Source organism: Ostrinia furnacalis, unplaced genomic scaffold (assembly GCF_004193835.3).
Source record: "Ostrinia furnacalis isolate ACB-3 unplaced genomic scaffold, ASM419383v2 OfSCF1376, whole genome shotgun sequence".
Taxonomy (NCBI): Eukaryota; Metazoa; Arthropoda; class Insecta; order Lepidoptera; family Crambidae; genus Ostrinia; species Ostrinia furnacalis.
In genome coordinates, this window is record NW_021131615.1 from 112,616 (window position 1) to 130,976 (window position 18,361).

At 38.2% G+C, this 18,361-nt stretch overlaps 1 protein-coding gene across 1 annotated transcript; it reads right to left on the reverse strand.

Moving 5' to 3' along the window:
* Window positions 1-12,471: 12,471 nt before the first annotated feature.
* On the reverse strand, window positions 12,472-14,821 carry LOC114352487 (collagenase-like). The gene is made up of 5 exons (XM_028304114.1): window positions 14,595-14,821; window positions 13,747-14,014; window positions 13,406-13,495; window positions 13,106-13,296; window positions 12,472-12,632 (listed from the first exon to the last, which is right to left on the reverse strand). The coding sequence occupies exons 1-5, from the start codon at window positions 14,787-14,789 to the stop codon at window positions 12,531-12,533; spliced, it is 846 nt and encodes a 281-aa protein (XP_028159915.1). The 5' UTR covers window positions 14,790-14,821; the 3' UTR covers window positions 12,472-12,530.
* Between the last annotated feature and the right edge of the window lie 3,540 nt (window positions 14,822-18,361).

Here is an 18,361-nt window from a genome sequence, read left to right on the forward strand (position 1 = left end):
GCTTCAAGGTCCCTTCGGCTAGTAGTGTAATGTTGATTGATTGCTAGATATGTTCGCTAAACGATACCTCCAACAATTAACAGTCTCAAAACGCTACTGCCATTAGTGTTGTCTCTTCTCTAATCTATCTTTCATTAGCATTAGTGTTGCATGTCGATAAACACCATCAATAAACCATCGATACTTTTGGTGTATTATTCTAGGTACGGGCACAGAATAATAATAAGTACTACGTACAGAAGGTTTACTTCGCGAAGCTATTTAAAAAAAAAATGCTCAATGTCGTCAACAATATGGTGTGTAATTTAGCTTGTCTCAAGAGTAGAGTACCGTTTTCTTGACATACGTCAGTGATCGGTACAACGCCGATTCCATAGGGCTGACTTCGGTAAAATAATGTGTGACGTGAAGTGCGAAACTGCGGAAAATGGCGGAGGAAATACATGATTATGCATGAATTATATTTTGTGTTTCTATCCACTTGTGTATGACCACAATAGCACCTGATGTTAAGTGGGATGCAGTCTAGGATGGTACATATCTGCCTGATTGAATGGCCTGATTATTACTTTCCATCTCTTGATAGACGAAGGACAAGAGCTTCCTCGTCGTGGATAAAAAAAAACAACTCTGGCTATGTAAAATGCGGATGAAGCCGTGGGCGGAAGCTAGTTGTAGGTTTTCGTTCTTAATACCATCCCTTGTTGAAATATTTTAAATATTATTATTAAAGTAAAATGAGGAATAATAACAGGAAAGATCGTACATTAATTTCGTAAAAATTACAACATTTTTCTTCTCATTTAGAGTATTTGGGTGAGGCGGGTGACATAATTTCCTTCATCATAGGCTAAATAAATTGTGGAAAGATTCATAAAAGGAAAATATTAAATGTAAAATAATGCGTATAATCTATACCTTATAATTTATAAATTTTATGCGAAAGTGTCTGTCTGTCTTGCTTTCACGCCTAAACCACTGAACCGATTTTAATTAAATTTGGCATAGAGATAGTTTGTGTCCCGGGAAAGGACATAGGATAGTTTTTTTCCCGGTATTTGAAACAGGGACGCGCGAGATTAAGTTTTTCTTTGACAGATAAAATTCCACGCGGGCGAAGCCGCGGGCGGAAAGCTAGTAGCAATACAATGCATTAATTTCAAAGAAACTATCGTACTTATTCAAATTTAGTGCTAATTTACAACCAATTGAGTTTCTTGGAACTATAGTTGAAATAAATCCATTTGTTGTTTTGTACATTGATGTGCTCTCAACTTACAAAAGGCATGTATTTAAATGATCTTTTTAAATTAGCAAAAATGGCAAATAAAAAAATCTAAATGGTCATCTATTTTAATGATTGATCCTCTTTCTTTGAGACATAAAATAAATGAAATCGATCGATATTTTAACCTCTTTTGAACTAAGCAAAAAAAAATTGAGATGTAAAAATTATATCTGATCGTTACTTGTTGGTCCTCAAAAATATAGAAAATGAGCACCAAATATTCAATATTGTGATACTTTTTTAAATAATTCGATTTGTATAAATTATTTTTTATCTATATCAAATAATCTTCAAAATAATTATGTTATGGTACTTATTTTTATTAAGTTGTAGTCAAAGGATGGAAACTATTTCAAATTAACAAAATTAAAGATCAATAACTAAAAAAGAGGATCAAATATTATTTTTGTTTACCAAATATTAAAAGAGTATATTAAACATGAATATTATGTTACCTTTAATGAAGATCATTCATAATTTATCCGTAGATCAACTAATATAGACCCAATAATTAATATAAAGATAAAATATAATAAAAAACATCATTTATTTTTAAAAGTGCACATACAAAAAAGATCAATTAGTTTTTAGAGGATCAAATAATATTGTCCCCTTACAAAATACTGTCGTGCTAACGTCCTCTATTTTGTCTGAAGGGGTTATCTAACAAAACTTTCTAAGTCTATATTAATAATTTCGTCAAGGGGTACGGTAGACTGGATCGAAACCTTATATGAATAACAAAGCATAAAAAAATATCGATTTTGAGTCGACAACATATATCCGCAAAATTCGGATAATGGAGAATTTCGTTATATTCCGATGGCACTGACAAACAATTCAAACAAACCGCTGTCGCCATCTTTAGTAGTTCACCATCCACTCACTATGCGATCAGCGCCAAAATCTTTTTGCTGGGTTGTCATCGATCCATAAATAAATGGAGATCAGTGCGTTTCGCGATTTTTATGATATACTCTTTGTTATGTGTTTTTCCTTTAAACCTGATATGATGACCCACGCTGAACTGTCCCGCCAAACTCAATGACAGGGGGGCGCTACCATCGTTCAACTATATGGTTTCCAACATGGCAAAAATCTGAACCAGCGATCCGGTATTGACGGTGGCGCCCCACTGTCAATGTCATCGACAGGACAGTCCAGTATTTTGGAACTATATTGGCCAATTCAACCACAGAAAAAGAATATTAGCCATAACCATAAAAGTTGAAGTTCAAATGTCAGTGTCATTTAGTTTCGCACAGTGACAAATTCCAGTGACATGCAATTTTTGTAATGGCAAATTATTTGTAAGAAACTGCAAACAAATGCAAATGTGCAGTTGATGTGTGGAATGCGACAACATTATACTCGGTAAGCGGCTTAATATTTTTTTTTATTTAACCCGACAAATAGTAATAAATGACCACATGAATAGCCTGTGTTGAGTTGTTATCAACATGGGTATTACAGAAACAGACACGACGATTTTTGCACCGTTTTTTCTGATAACGGAATAGACTCCTTCATGCGCAAGTTCCACTTGAGCTCGGCTGGTTCATATAAATAATTGTGTAATATATTTTTGCAGATAATTTCAATTATTGCGAGTGTTGTGGCTTAGAAACAATTAGGCAGTTAAGAATAAACAAAGCTCTTGACTTACTTGACTTATGGTCCTATGTCCCCTAGATGGGGCAGAGGGCGTCCACAACAGTCCTCCATCTCGTTCGGTCTTGAGCTTCTCGCTTGATCTCGCTCCAGGTCTTGCCGATCTTCTTCGCCTCGTCCGCTACAGTGCGCCGCCAAGTTTGCCTGGGTCGACCACGTTTGCGTTTTCCTTGGGGATTGCAATCCAGAGCCTGCTTAGGGATGTGATCGGGGTCCCTTCGGAGAGTGTGGCCAATCCAGTTCCACTTGCGGCGCTTGATCTGCTGGTCGATCGGAATTTCGTGGCAGCGTTCCAATAGCTCGACGTTGGAGATTTTCTCGGGCCAGTATNGTTTTACCTTGAGTTTGTCCCAGTCCACAACTGTCTTCATAGTGGGTGTAGACTCAGGAGAGCCTAGTTGGAGTACGACCGGGCGATGGTCAGAAGTGAGCGCGTGCATGGTTTCTATGGAGTGTAGGCGGAGGCCTATATTCTTTAGAATTGCCATGNCATGCGAGCGGGCGGGCGAGGCGGAGCGCACGTCCGTACCGTGCGAGCGATGCGAAGCGAGCCACCGAAGGCCTCCGGGGGTCAACTGATTTTCAGTTAGATAAGAGTGACTGCAGCAGTAAAGTACATTTTTCTAACGGGAAGAGTGAAACTTTGGGTTATCTTGTGGTTAAACCCTTCTGACTTTTTCAATTATATTCTAACCTAAATCATCGTGCCATGTAAGCATAACAACAAAATGGTTCTCGCATACAGAAACAGTAATAGTCCACAGAGCCCCTCAAAAGATGGTCGCCCTACCCATACCCCGCGATAGGCGAATCGTCTAAAAGCGTTGTCTTGTACCGGGTGATGAGATGTAGCGCGTTCAACTTCGCGGGACACAGCCAATGCGACTGTTCGGAGTAATTTACCACAGTTCTCAGTTTAAACTTCTTAGATAGAGGTCATGAGCACGTTTCATTTCATCATAGATGTTCAGTTTTGTGAGAATGAAAATCTTCTTGAAATGCAAAATCTCAATACATTGCGGTTTTGGTTCGATTTTGTGGATGGATGAGCAGCTCTTGTACACAGGACCATTAGTGAAATAGGATTATGCGATATTCCTCTGTGGAAATGGTAGTTAGTTGATATTTAGGTAGATGGACCTGATTTTGATTACAACCAAACATAGAGATGCAGGCAGGGGTGTATTGTGGATGTAGAGTGTTTAGGCACATGATACTTACCAACTGAATACAAAAAGATCCACATTTTGACACCAGTTAACAGGAAATATTAGGAAAATAAACAAACAGCAGGAGTAAAAGAAAAGTTGTCCAGAAGAGTTTTGTTTCCCCGTTTATTATAAAACTTTCGAGAATCACAGTTGTAATTCATGTCAATAGCAATAAACTTTTGGATTGACATCCAAATCAGAACCCGCTTAAAAACCAATTATGTAAATGAACGCTGTGAACTGACATCTTTATTATTTTTCAGCAAACGAATAATACTTACATTGTGCCATTCAGAATAACAATACTTGCTGTACACACGAGTAATCTAAAGGGGATTAATTGTTTTTTTTTTGTCAGTTGAAAAAATAAACCTCCTCCACGAACTCACTATAGACAGAGAGCAGTGACTGTGGAACCCAGTACATTACCACGCCATCAGTGGCAGTTATTACAAATTTCTAGTATCCATCGCATCGGCCACGCCACGCGCCGTAAACGCGAACAATATCACGTAATGCCGGGTTTACACTGTGCGATGTGAAACGCAACTGGAACGTTTACTTTGGACCGCGCAATTTAAAACAGAAGTAATGTTATTCGTTTAAATATTGATATCTAGTTATTTACCTTCAATTAGGTATTTGACTGACTTTTCGTTTTGAAAAAATAAACTGTTCTTTAGTAATTCATTCATTCATCTATAGTTAATTTACATTTATTCCAAAGTTCGTCTTAATGCTTAATTAGTCTTAATTTCACTTTCTTTTATTACTTTTATTGAAAATTTACTATCTAATCATACCTACCTACCGAACGCGTTTCATAATGTGCTCTACCATAACGTGGCTCCTAATCTTTAGTCGATAACATTTCAGAAAAATTTAATAATAATTAAAAATGCCAAAATCGTTCCATATAAAGGCCAGCGTGTCACAGGATCGTCCGCATAAATCGGCGGCGGCCGGTAATTGCGCCGTAAACTCGACCGGCGCGGAACGCAATAAAAACGGTTGCATTGCGCCAAACTGCGTGAGCGGCCATTGTGCCACCAGCGGACGCGCTGTTCAGCTACTGCACTCTGATCCGGCTCGAAGGACCATGTCATAGGTTAATTGAGATGTTTCATTATTAAAAAAAAAAACTCATTTATTTCTGTAAATAGGCTTAAAAAAAGCACTTTTACACGTCCCAGTATTAACCCTACCACTGCTTCAGGACAATAAATGGGCCAGTGCTGAGAAGAAGCAGCGCAAGAAACTCAGTCACTATTGTCAGCCTCTTTTTCAAAGGTTTACATGCTTTAAAATGTACAAAGTTATAAATATTTATGCGAGCTAGGCAGTAACGTTATCCCAAACATTTTTATCTTTTAAATAATCATCGACTTTATAGTAGCCCTTTTTCATTAAGGTACTTTTAATATGTGCTTTGAATTTATGAATGGGTAGTTCTATAACAGTTTGTGGTAATTTATTAAAGAATTTAATACATTTTCCCATAAATGAATTACCAATCTTATGCAATCTGAAATTTGGAACGGCAAGTTTATTTTTGTTTCTTGTATTAAAGTTATGCAAATCGCTCTTTTTCGTGAATTGCTCTATATTTTTGCGGACATATAAAAGGTTTTCATAAATGAACTGTGAAGCTACTGTCAGTATGTTTATTTCCTTAAAAAAATCTTTCAAGGAAAATCGGGGTCCAAGGTTATAAATGGCCCGCACTGCTCTCTTCTGCAGAACAAACACAGTTTCAATGTCCGCGGCTGAGCCCCACAACAATATGCTGTATGACATTATACTTGAAAATAGCTAAAATATACTAGCCTTGCCGTTTCAATGTCAGTTAATTGCCTTATCTTTCTCACTGCAAAAGCAGCCGAACTGAGCCTTTTTGACAAAGTTTCAATATGAGGACCCCATTGAAGTTTAGCATCTAAAGTGATTCCCAGGAATGTTGTGGAATTTATGCTATTTAATGGTTCATTCTTCACCATTAATTGCGTGGAAACCTGCTTCACATTAGGTAAGGTAAATTTAATGCACTTAGTTTTGTTTGCATTTAACAATAAGTTGTTAACAGTGAACCAATGTAGAACCTGTGAGAGTGTGTTATTAATATCGTCAAAATTTACCCTACCTCTATCATTAAACTGATGTGCTATCAATTAACTATCCCCAAATTAAGACTTATGTAACAAACAAAAGATTTAAAACTATATACAAATTCAAAAAGCTTTCTGAAGAAAAAAATATTTTCTTTCTAGTATTTCAAGTAGTTATGGCGTAACATTTGATCAAAACTATTTTGTCTGTCTATTCTGTCTACGTACGCTATTGTAGAAGCAATAATAAGTTACTGTTAACTCATATACAGTCTCCTAGAAAGCCACGTGTCATGGGCTGATTGCGGGATTACACCCCGAGCTAAACAAGGACTAATAAAAGTAAATTCCCCAACAATTTAGTTAGAACCAACGACTAACTTAATATTAAGAAAAATAGGTAACAAAACGTCGCACAGGATTAAGACAAAATGGGCCAAAATATACACTCTCATTACGGTTAGCTGTTTCAACCTTAAGTATGACAATAATAGAGTTGACTCTCGTATGGCAGAAGTTTTGGTTAGTTAGCTACTGAAACAAAAAATATAAAGGCACAGAAGGTCCGTTATGATAAAAATAATTTTCCTAAGCATGTCGAATTCATTCTTATGACACAATATGTGTCTTGAAAATGGTTGTCGCGCATGCTAAAAAGAGAAGTTTTCAAACTGTTTGTTGACTGTTGGGACTCCATGGGGTGCATGCATCGACGGTACGAGTACGTGACAGTTAGACGTAAAAAATTTACAAAATGAAAACCTCTTTGGTCCATTTTAAAATATAAACTTGCAGCTGTATCACATTATGAGTGCTATAAAAGTAACATCAAGATCACACCTATAGTGACGTACGCCAATTGGAAAATCCAGGCTTAAAGAAAGGATAATCTATGCCATACATAGACCACGTGTTTATTTTGGAGCACACCTACCACCACTCACATTATACTAGTGATGTGTTACGTAGGTCTTATCCCAAATCCCGTGCAGTATTGTCGGGACTAATTAATGCTACACCTGTACCGACCCAGTTCATTCGTCGCAGCAAATAGTAAGCTCGAATTAAAACTGAAAGAAAACTTTTTTGCTGCGGAGTTTTCATAATTGAGACTGCGGGCTGATGAGACAGGTAAAATCAGATTTTTGTGTCATTCGGACACAAAATTATTTCACAAATAGGGACCCAATCTGTGGACCAAATGAATTCCATGCTCCCCAGCAACCGCGATTGTACAAAATAAGTACTCAATTAGTACCTTTAAAAACAATCTTCTTATTTATGCCTGAAATAAAAAATGGTTAACATCTACCAACGAATTTTTGTGATAATAAAGTTTACCTTTATTACCAACTCAGAGCGAACAAAAAATAAAACTAGAATAAATCCATAAGATACTCTTAAGTGGCTTTCCAACGCATATCAATTTCAAATCCGAGCTATAATAACCAGTCCCACTTCATACTTTTTGTTTAACGGTTTTTGTTTCATTTGGCCTGTCCTAGGCAGAAATAGGGCTGGCCATTGTTCCCGGGGCATTGTGGCTGAGGCTAGCAACACTCAACGAGCTATTTTCCCATTCGCCATTATCCACAGTATTATTTCCATTGTGACACATACATAGTCTTATTAACGGGCCTGCCGATGAATGGGACAGATTGTCTTTGTACTGCGATGTGGAACAGACGGTTTTTTAATAGACGCAACAAAGAATTTGAAACTATGGAGAAAACTTAAATTGAGATACATATTAGATAACACCTACCTGATATGTAATTAGGTAATTATCATGATCTAAAATAATTTTACAGAATAAAAGGGGAAAGTAATAAGGACTAATTCTACAGACTAGATCTAGTATGAGCTCCCTAGAAGTTTTTGGGATTTTAAAAATACCTAGTCAAAATGAATACAACATAAAGATACATCAAACAAAGTGTTATTAGAATAGTTTTTACTTCTGTAAGAGCTAATAAACGAGGTTTTAAAGGCTAACGTAAATTATCCAGAATAGAATAACTATTTTCTATTATTTTACTGAATCATTAGGTCATTTTAGTCTCCACTGCAGGAGCACGACTCTCTAATTTACCAGACGAAAATGGAGGATTTTACTGAATATTAACTAATAAAGACAATAATGTGAAAATTTCCACAGTAACAAATATGATGCTAACTCTAATAATTTCGATGGATAAACGTTTCATTAGTCAAAGATGAGTACTTTGTACGCAGTTCACAATTCCAACGTAATAAATTAATACGTGGTAAGTGAAACGGCGCTGAATTATTCATATCAATTTGATAATCCTAATGCGATAAATATTATTTGCGAGTGCATGCGAGTGATTTAATGCAAAATGTTTGATTACACCGAATGCGCTATTATTTTGTTTGCTAACTGTTTTCGGGCTTAGCAATTATTTCACAGAGAAATATTTAGTGAACTGTAAATAATCGTATTTAGTATATTTTTGTTGATGTTTTAACGTTGAACTTCTGGGAACTTAATTAGGTATCATATTGAAGTGGGAAAGTAATCCCTTTCCCACTTCAATATGATACTTTTTTTTAGTGTCGCTTTAGAGAAAATGTTGCATTTTTTACCTAAAACCTCAACTTATCTGATAATACAGTTAATGATCTGAAATTAAGTTAGTTTTTACCTTGAATTTATTACAGGTTTTGTCTCTGATTTTCCAGTCGAAATCGGATTAAAATACCTCCTTGTGCTTAGAGATATTAATGATAAATTATAAGTGGCGTAAACGATAGCGAGTCATAAATCAGTGTGCCTACCATGAGTTTACGTTAGGTGAGCTCGCTAGCGAATACGTCAAAAAATTCTATGAAGATTTTATTTCTTGAAAGTAGCCGCTAGGGGCGCTGCACAATATGTCATACATTTAAATGTCATTTTTTTACGCAGTCGCTAGCGAGCACACCTAACGTAAACTCATGGTAGGCACACAGGTCCATTGAATTGCAATAACTAGCGCAAAGCTCAAGACTCAAAATGGCAGCTGCCCTTATCGCTGCCCAAACACGTTTACCCCAGCGGATTTTTTCGCTTATTATTTCGAACAGTAATTTCTCTGACCCTATCGGGGGTCACCCCCACGCCGAGGGGGGTCGTTAGCAGGCACGGAACCCTCAGGTGCCATCGTTCATTAATCTTACTCCCTGAGGAACTCCAAGAATCTTAATTTGAAGTTTCTACGCACCTCCCAGGAACTATGCCGAAAGAATCCTGGGAGGTGCTCATTAAAATGGGCTGGCACCCAGTTATTCGTTTTGCAATTCCTTTAATGTATTAAAACGTTATTTTGGAGGAATAAATTATCGTGGCGCTATCGCGGTATGGTTATGGCAGGCACGTACTTCCGAGTTTCGATTGTTTTTTTTATTTATTTTCTTTTGATGACGTCGTTACTTCGTTAGGTTCGGGATGATAAAAGTTGGGAACTGTGGCGGGGCGACAATTAAGGAAGTAACAAACTCCGCTTTATAACATTCAAACTCGCAAAGGGCTTATACAGGGTGTCCGGAATGTAATAAATAATAAAATTATCAAATTTATGTGTAGGGGGCCGTCCATATATTACGTCATTCTAAATTAGGGGGGGGGGGTTGGTCTGCGGATGACGGTAAATGATAGATAGGGGGGGGGGGTGCCCCCCCCCCCCCTTCCGCCGCTACTGATTACATATAATACTAGCTGCCCGCCCCGGCTTCGCCCGTGGTACTTACGTGTATTATACATATAAACCTTCCTTAAGAATCACTCTATCTATTAAAAAAAAATAAAAAGTGATTCTACAAGTGTTTTAATTTTGTCAAACTGGTAATGACGTCAATTTTGGGAGAAGGGGGGGGGGTCATTAAGAAATGACGCTAGGATGATTGTAGGGGGGGGGGGGTCTAAAATCTGAAAAAATCGATGACGTAATTTATGGACGGCCCCTAGAGTGGCCTATTATTTACGTGATAGGCTGCCAATCTTGAATAACTCGACTCGGGTAAACCTATCGTACACTGACTCGGTTGACAGCTGTACACCAATCATAGTCAATCTATTGCTAAATGATAAGTGGAACCTACATTTCATTTACTATATCATTATTAATTCAATTTAGCTAAGTCCTGGGTTTAGAACTAATAACTAAGTCCTGTTAAGACGTTTCTATTATATTGAAATATACATGTAAGCTTGTGTATGTCTCGAGTAGGTAATACAAGTATTGTAGTACATAAGGGCCACGGTATACCAAAGGAAGCTATATCATGATACTATAATAACTGAAAAACCTTCTGCAAATTGGAATTCGACTCTACATTCATACCAAATGATAAATGAGTAATCACACCATTTGATGTGTTCAGTAAGATTTGTATACTTTTGCAATGATAATGCTGTCATCATTTTCAGCAATGACAGTGTGAACTGCTGCAAAGAATGCCACAAAGATTAACTCCAACTTTTTTAATTAAATCTGTAGTTTTGGAAGAGTTACATGGTATAGCATTAAGTAGGCAGCTATTGGCAGCCAACTGAGCTAACATGAAGATTTCTTTCAAAGCTTTTTTTTATTGGAACGCAAGTAATCTTTCTGGCATTTTTAATCAATATCACTGATCTATTTTCAGTGCATTTTCAACTTTGTTTTCAAGAATATAACGCTTAGTATATTAATTACAATTATTTATAGCTTCCCACGTACTGGAGGAGCGCCCTCCGAACCTTCTAACACGGCCAAACTTCGGCTGACGCTGGCAAACCGTGGCGTCTTAATGAACTTCGCAAGTCTTCCTTCACCCAATCGATACGAGACCTTCAGTAGTTGTGTTAAGTCTCCAAGTACAGTGGCAGATGTCAGCAATTTGGCGGGCGGTAAATTTCGTGGTCAGTCTTGAGGTTCAGCATTGTTGTATGTTGCTACACTTCGCCCACGTCTTTGTCTGTTTATTACCTAAGAGTATTGCAGCTGAACACGGAATGTTCAATAGTGACAATAATTACATTCCACATAATGTCACATGAACACAGACGTAATGTCACACAGTTACAAAGTGTGCATCGAAACTAAACGTTAAAAGTTACGTTAGCAAAGAAACTCTGTTAATCGACAATACAATTAATATAGCAAAACATTATCTTTGTTATTATTACTAATGAAAAACACGTAGCTTAATATTTATTTTTAGCTTTGAGTGCCTAGCTCTTGATCTTAATCTGACGCGAAGGGTAGATGCGATCTACGATGGAGCAAACTAGCCTAGAGGATAGCTGTCACTTGTAACTGGAATATTTATTGAACAATCAGTTTAATTTATTTAAATATTCTAACCAAGCTGTGAATCGACGTAAAATTCATTTATTTTAATTATTTACGGACCACCCAAAGAGCGATGGAGTGTGTTATACTTGGAGTTTTCCTACACGATGGAATTAAAATCATCATGAAAATGCTGAAGGCAGTTTAGCAGCAGACGTCTTTAGGTTGAAAAGAAGAAATTATTTACATAATATCAAGAATTCAACTCACTTAACCGTTCTCAATATTGTTCATTCAGTCAGATACTCGTATGTCATCAATTAATCATATCAAAACAAGCTTATTTCAATTTGCATCACATTACGCATCAGCTCTCAATTGTCGCCTAAACAAATAGTCCCATTCTCCAACTGGCTGATGATCAGCAGAATCTATAATCGAGTGTGTATTAGGGTCAATGTCGACGCCATCGATCATGGACGAGCAAAAACTCGCGTATGGACGCCGTCCATATATCACCACCCGGCTTGCAGCGGCTGGCCAAAGGATAAGTGGAAGCGATCGCTGTATTTCAAAAGGAAATAACAGTCGTTGGGGTAACAAAAGAAGACATGTCCTGAAGATATTTCAGTGCATGCTAAATAGTTTAATATAATAACACTACGCCATGAGAGACATCAAAAAACGTATACTAGCTAAGATTTTGGCTTTGACTACGAATTTTTTGACAAAAATCCGTTCTTTATAGTCCATTAAATAACAATTTAACGGGACTGCAACTCTATAATCCTAATATGGACCAACAACGATCCTTTGAAGATTGAAAAAGAACAACGTTCACTCACAATATCAAAAATACATACAGAATGTAAATTGGGTGTTTGAAATGCCATACAATAATTGCAATAAAACTTTTTTAGTGATAGTGAAAGATTTATTTGGTACAAGACTTATACTTTATTTATACGTTGTAGTTTTTTTACATATGGCTGTTAAACCATGATGCAAACGAGGTGACTCGAGCGAATCCAGCAGGGTGGTGTTGAGCGCACCACTGAGTTCCAAAAGAAGTAATACCGATCTGAAATAAAACATACCAGCATATTATAGTTCATTCAGGATTTCTAATTTTATTTTGGCATTGACGAGGCAACTTTCCCGAGATCTTTAATGAGGACCTGCTCTGATACTGATCAAAGTCAAGTCAATGATCACAAAATTACTTGCTTTGATTTGATTAATTTCACTTATTTAACTCGTCGTATTAACTCGGGTATAAGACCTGAGGTGTATCGTTGATAATTCATTTTTTAAGGATTATTAGTAATTTGTTTTATACAAATTACTAATAGTCCCGTTAGCCCTCGTACTAAGCTAAATATGCTTGTATCACGAGTGAGCTCACCACAATAGTCGAGCGGTGGCGGGAACTGAACCCGCGTTCCCTGGATCACGAGTCGGCCAGTCCGATCCCTTCACCGTTCGGCTATCATGGCTTCGTATCTGGTTGTGTTGTTTATCGTACAAACATTTATGCAATCAGCGTGTACTAACCAGTTGCCTGTTGTTGCCGGAGCCGACGGCAAGCGGGCCGCCGGAGTCGCCGGGGCAGGTGCTGCTGCCGTGCGCGGTGCTCACGCACAGCGTGGACGCGATGACGATGCCGGGCATCCAGGTTCCCTGGCACGCTGAGTTGGTGATCACCAGCAGATTGGCTTGGAACTTAGTGCCAGACGGTGAATTACCTGCAAACATGCAAGGAAATTAGTAGATAAATGAGGTACGAGTTAATATCTCTGCAATTTCTTTTAAAAGCATAACATTTTATTATATAACTCTTGTTGCATGACTCACCATCGCCAGTCTGGCCGTATCCAGCAGCGACTGCCCAGGTTCCCGCGTAGGTTTGCGAGCCAGTGGCCAGGGCAATTGGCTGGATATTATCTGGAAAATATGCAGATGGCACAATGGCGAAAATATTCTAAAAAAATCATAATATACTCGTATCTCGATTTTTTGTATGCAGAACAAAGCCGGTATTTGACTGCAATCATACCTGATGTTAAGTGAGTTGCAGTTTAGGATGGCATATACCTGCCCTGTAAGTGCTTATTTGCTCTCGCCTTGAAGATAATATGTCGCATACTCATAAATTCTTCATTTGGTAAAATACAGCGTAAATAAAAGAAACTCACTGTTGAAATTTACGTGGTTGTGTATGATGACGGCCACATCGTTGTTCAAGTTCCACACGTTGTAATTCGGGTGCTCTATGACCTGGTTGGTGTTTATGCGCGTGCCGCCCCAGAATATAGAGTTAGAGTTCCACACGATGGTGAACATGGTCGCCTGCAAGGTGCTGGTGCGCCAGCAGTGAGCCGCCGTCACCGAGCGCGTGTTGCTGACCAGCGAACTGCCGCAGATCGAGTTCTGTCCAGTGGTCAGGGTGATCCACAGTCCTCCCTGTGCAGAAACATTAAAATTACTCCAACAGGATACATTGGAAGTGATGTGTGTTGACCAGTGTGTGTTGCTAGTGATGGTGTACGGATCTGAGACGTGGTCGCTTACTATGGGCCTCATAAGAAGGCTCAAGGTCACCCAAAGAGCGATGGAGCGTGCTATGCTCGGAGTTTCCCTGCGTCAGATCAGAAATGAGGAGATCCGTAGGAGAACCAGAGTGACTGACATAGCCCGCAGAATCGCTAAAATCAAGTGGCAGTGGGCGGGGCACATAGCTCGAAGAGCTGATTGCCGCTGGGGCAGGAAGGTTCTTGAGTGGCGACCACGAGCTGGAAGACGTAGCGTGGGCAGGCCTCCCACTAGGTGGACCGACGATCTGGTGAAGGTCGCGGGAGGTACCTGGATGCAAGCGGCGCAGGACCGGTCTTTGTGGAAATCCTTGGGGGAGGCCTTTGTCCAACAGTGGACGTCTTTCGGCTGAAACGAACGAACGAACGAACGAACGATGTGTGTTGTAATTATGATGACATGGGACTCAGTACATTTGATGCACACATCAACATGTAGGTCAAATACTTGCCAGGTGAGGATGGGTACCGCCGCTGACGGCCTGCCCGCCCCAGATCCTGCCGCCGTCGAAGTCGGTTCCCTCCTCCAGCTGCTTCATCAGCTGGAACTTCGGGATGCCCTCGGTCTCGTGGTAGCGCGTGTTGGGCTGCAGCAGCTCCGCCGCCGCCACCGCCACCACCAACAGGAACAAGAGGGACGACTTCATTGTCACGGCTGAATCTACCAGTGATAATCGCTGATCGTGTTGCCTGTTCTTATACTCGTTTGTGATACCAAATGAAGGTTATTAAATTTTATCTTTTGGGTTTTTTTATCGACTTATCCAATTTGGAAATCCATAATTAGTAATTTGTGATAATGGTTAGATTAGAAGGTATTCTTCAGTTAGTAATTACGGCTATGCCTATAAGGTTTATTTTATTTAAAGGCTTATATTTTTATGACTTATAGACCAAACGTGAAAAATTATCCTAAATTCCGCAGTATTTCGCGTGCTGCGCAGCGAACACCAGTTTTTTGATCTTGAAAATTTTTATTCACACGTCTTCTTGAGGTTTATTCACATAAGTGGTCTACACAACGTATACATATAACCAAAAACCAGAACAACATCAAGCTTCGGTTTGTACCTATGGCATTTCAAACACGTACATTACCCAATTTACCTTTTGTTTTTCTTTTTTTTGTGATTGTGTGTGAATAATTTGTATACCTTAATTAAATTTAATTAGATGTCTACTACTTTAGTCTATTTCTCTTAGGATAAGTGATTTTGACAATGTCTTGATTAATAGCCGAAAACTAAAAAAAGAATAATATCTTCAAAGGATCATAGATTTTAACCTTAACTTAATTTCAATGGACTATAAGGAAATAAAAAATCAGTGTATGAGAATTAGAGCAAGAGGTGGAAAAAGGCCCAGATAGCATAAGTTTTTCGAAGTTGAAAATAACATTTCAAAAGATTTTAAAATCGGCAAACATGACGTAGATCTGATTTTTAATTTTATCGACATTTGCAACATTATTTTTTGCATTAAATATATTTGCTAAAATTATTTATAAATACATAATAAAATTTAATATATTTATGCCTTAAACGAGTGTTTCAACACATTAAAAGCAACGTCTTCAATAGTTCAGTAATTACATCAAGAGATAGAATGCCATCTGGCATTAAGTCCGCCACTGTACAGTTTTACGTGCAAAAGTATAAATAAAATCAAAGTCTCGTAGGGAAAACGTTTGATCTGCCTTATTCATAATCCAAACTGTAACTTAAGCCACACCCCACCACACTTACTGGACGCAGATATCGCTGGCCGATATTAAAACTAGTTTTTCTTGGGAACCTAACCTACGTCTTGGGGTATTAAAAGGAGATTAGTTTTTCCGGGTGGCTTGTTGAAAATCGGTTACATTGCGTTCGTCCCTTCACGAAAATTGTAGTAGGTACATGACTATGTAATAAAATGTATTTTGGTTATTCAAAATGCTCAAATATTTTTGTATCGTATTATGTGGAATATATTTAGCTTTAGAAGCAGAGGTATTAAAGTAGCCATTTGGTTTTTGCTGCTGGTGAACAATGAAGTGGCTTGAAGTGTCTAAGAACAAATCAACAGACCTACCTAATTCAAAACAAAATGTATACCTAAATGCCGGGTAAATCTGACGATTATCATGTGGGTTTATTTAAGTGGATTGGGATAGTAAGAACGATATCTATTACATTATCAAATAATCCAAGAGTGATTGCGCAGTTCCGTAGCTTTAGTAGTTTAGTTCAGATGTACAAAAGGAGTAGCTTACCCTTTATTTATAAGATAATCAGTTCCACCATTATTGTTTCTTGCAAATAAGCCTCTGGAGCCGGGAGTAAGCCAGTTATCTCCAAACGTCGCTGTGAGCGCCGTGCCGCCTCGATCGCAAACATCATTCATCACACGGATTATTGCAAGGTAAACAACGGTAAGCATGGGCTTAAAATGTCTTAAACCATTTACAAGTTTATCCGATTTTAGCCATGAATCTTGGGTCGTTAAGTTTAACTAATATTTTGTCCCCTCCCTTTCGTTTTTACGCAGAACTCAACGAATCCTAATTAATGCAAGATATTGAACATTGTATTCATGAAATATAATAACGTTCTTTGGAGGGGTGGCTTGAGCAATGTTAGATGCCTACGCCGGCTCATAAGAAGTCTAACATTTATTATCTCTAATTACTCGTTAGAAGAAATAATAATTAGCCAGACTGATAATATTTCCACTGATAATAATTAATTAATCATGAATTAGCAAAAAACCCAAATTTTAAATAATATGATTTTACAGTCTTAAATATTTTTCAGTACGATTTTATGAACCAGAGCCAACATAGAAACCGACCCATGAAAATATTATATACTATTGTCTGACTTTGACCACACCACCATGGAGGCGTTTAACTTCATCATCAAATCCCCATCCTCTATACAATAACATCATTTATTATCTGAACAATAGTAACCAAAATGCTAGTGTTGTGATTGCGCTATAATTACTGCAGATATCTCGCGACTTACAGATAATCCCCTTTTGATGCAGGCCTGTGTGACCACTCACAAATGAGGTGAGTGTATGTACTTACTAGAATGTTGAAGCCTAAACTTTAAAAGAGATAATTATGTAATGCCGATAAAACCTGAAATTAAAAGATTAAGATAAGAATCAGTCTTAGGTTTTTTTATATTGCATTTTAAGACTTTTATTAATCACTAAATTAACCCAAAAATCAGAGTACGGGACTATTCCCACCTGTCGTTCAGACCGCTGCAACTCCTGTGTAGCCAGGATCTACAGCTTGAGCGCCAATAAAAACCCAAACAGTGAAGGTCAAGTTTGACCCGGGGGAAAGTTAAACTGTCATTAGACCCGCAACGAAATTAATCAGAAGTGAAAAATCAGAGTAAGGTATTTCTGTTATGTGAAAATCCCACCTCCAGCATGCTTATATTAGCAACACTATTAGCAACGGCACCAAAAACGCTAGTGCTGCGATTACGCGTGCGCTCACGCTGCGACGTCGCGCGCCGGCTTAATGCTAATACCCTGATTGATGCAGGCCTGTGCGCGCGACAAATGAGCGGGTTCAACCTTGTGTAGTGGATGAACACTGAACAGAGTTCGTTGCTGGTCAGAATCATGCACAACAGACTTGCAATACGAGTAGAGAGTGAATAGGCTTACAGGGCAGAATGTGCAAACCTAGACTGCATCTCACTTACTTGCGATCGAATAATAATCTGCCTTGTTAAATAAAATTTCAGAGCAACCATATTAATTACTATTCGCATGTCACATTTAAGACACAAAATATTGTGTTTAAGAGCTCTTTCCTACGAAGACATCCCGTTTTTTGCAGGATCCCGTTTAGTAGTTTTTTTAATATTCACACGAACATCCCGTTTGCACTATCCATCAACTAACCAATCCGTTTTAATTTCGAACACACACTTATATTCACACGACAGTCTACATAGTTTTGCGGAATCATGCGGAAAAATGGATTGCCGTGTGACTGTGTTGAGCCTTATAACATAATGAAAAGTATTTGGTAAGCTTTCGTAGTCATACTATAGTTAATTCAAGACTATGTCTTCTCTTAGTTAAGTGTACACTTAGGAGCCCCGCACTAACTCCTTGATCAGTGTGCCTACCATGAGTTTACGTTAGGTGTGCTCGCTAGCGACTGCGTAAAAAAATGACATTTAAATGTATGACATATTGTGCAGCG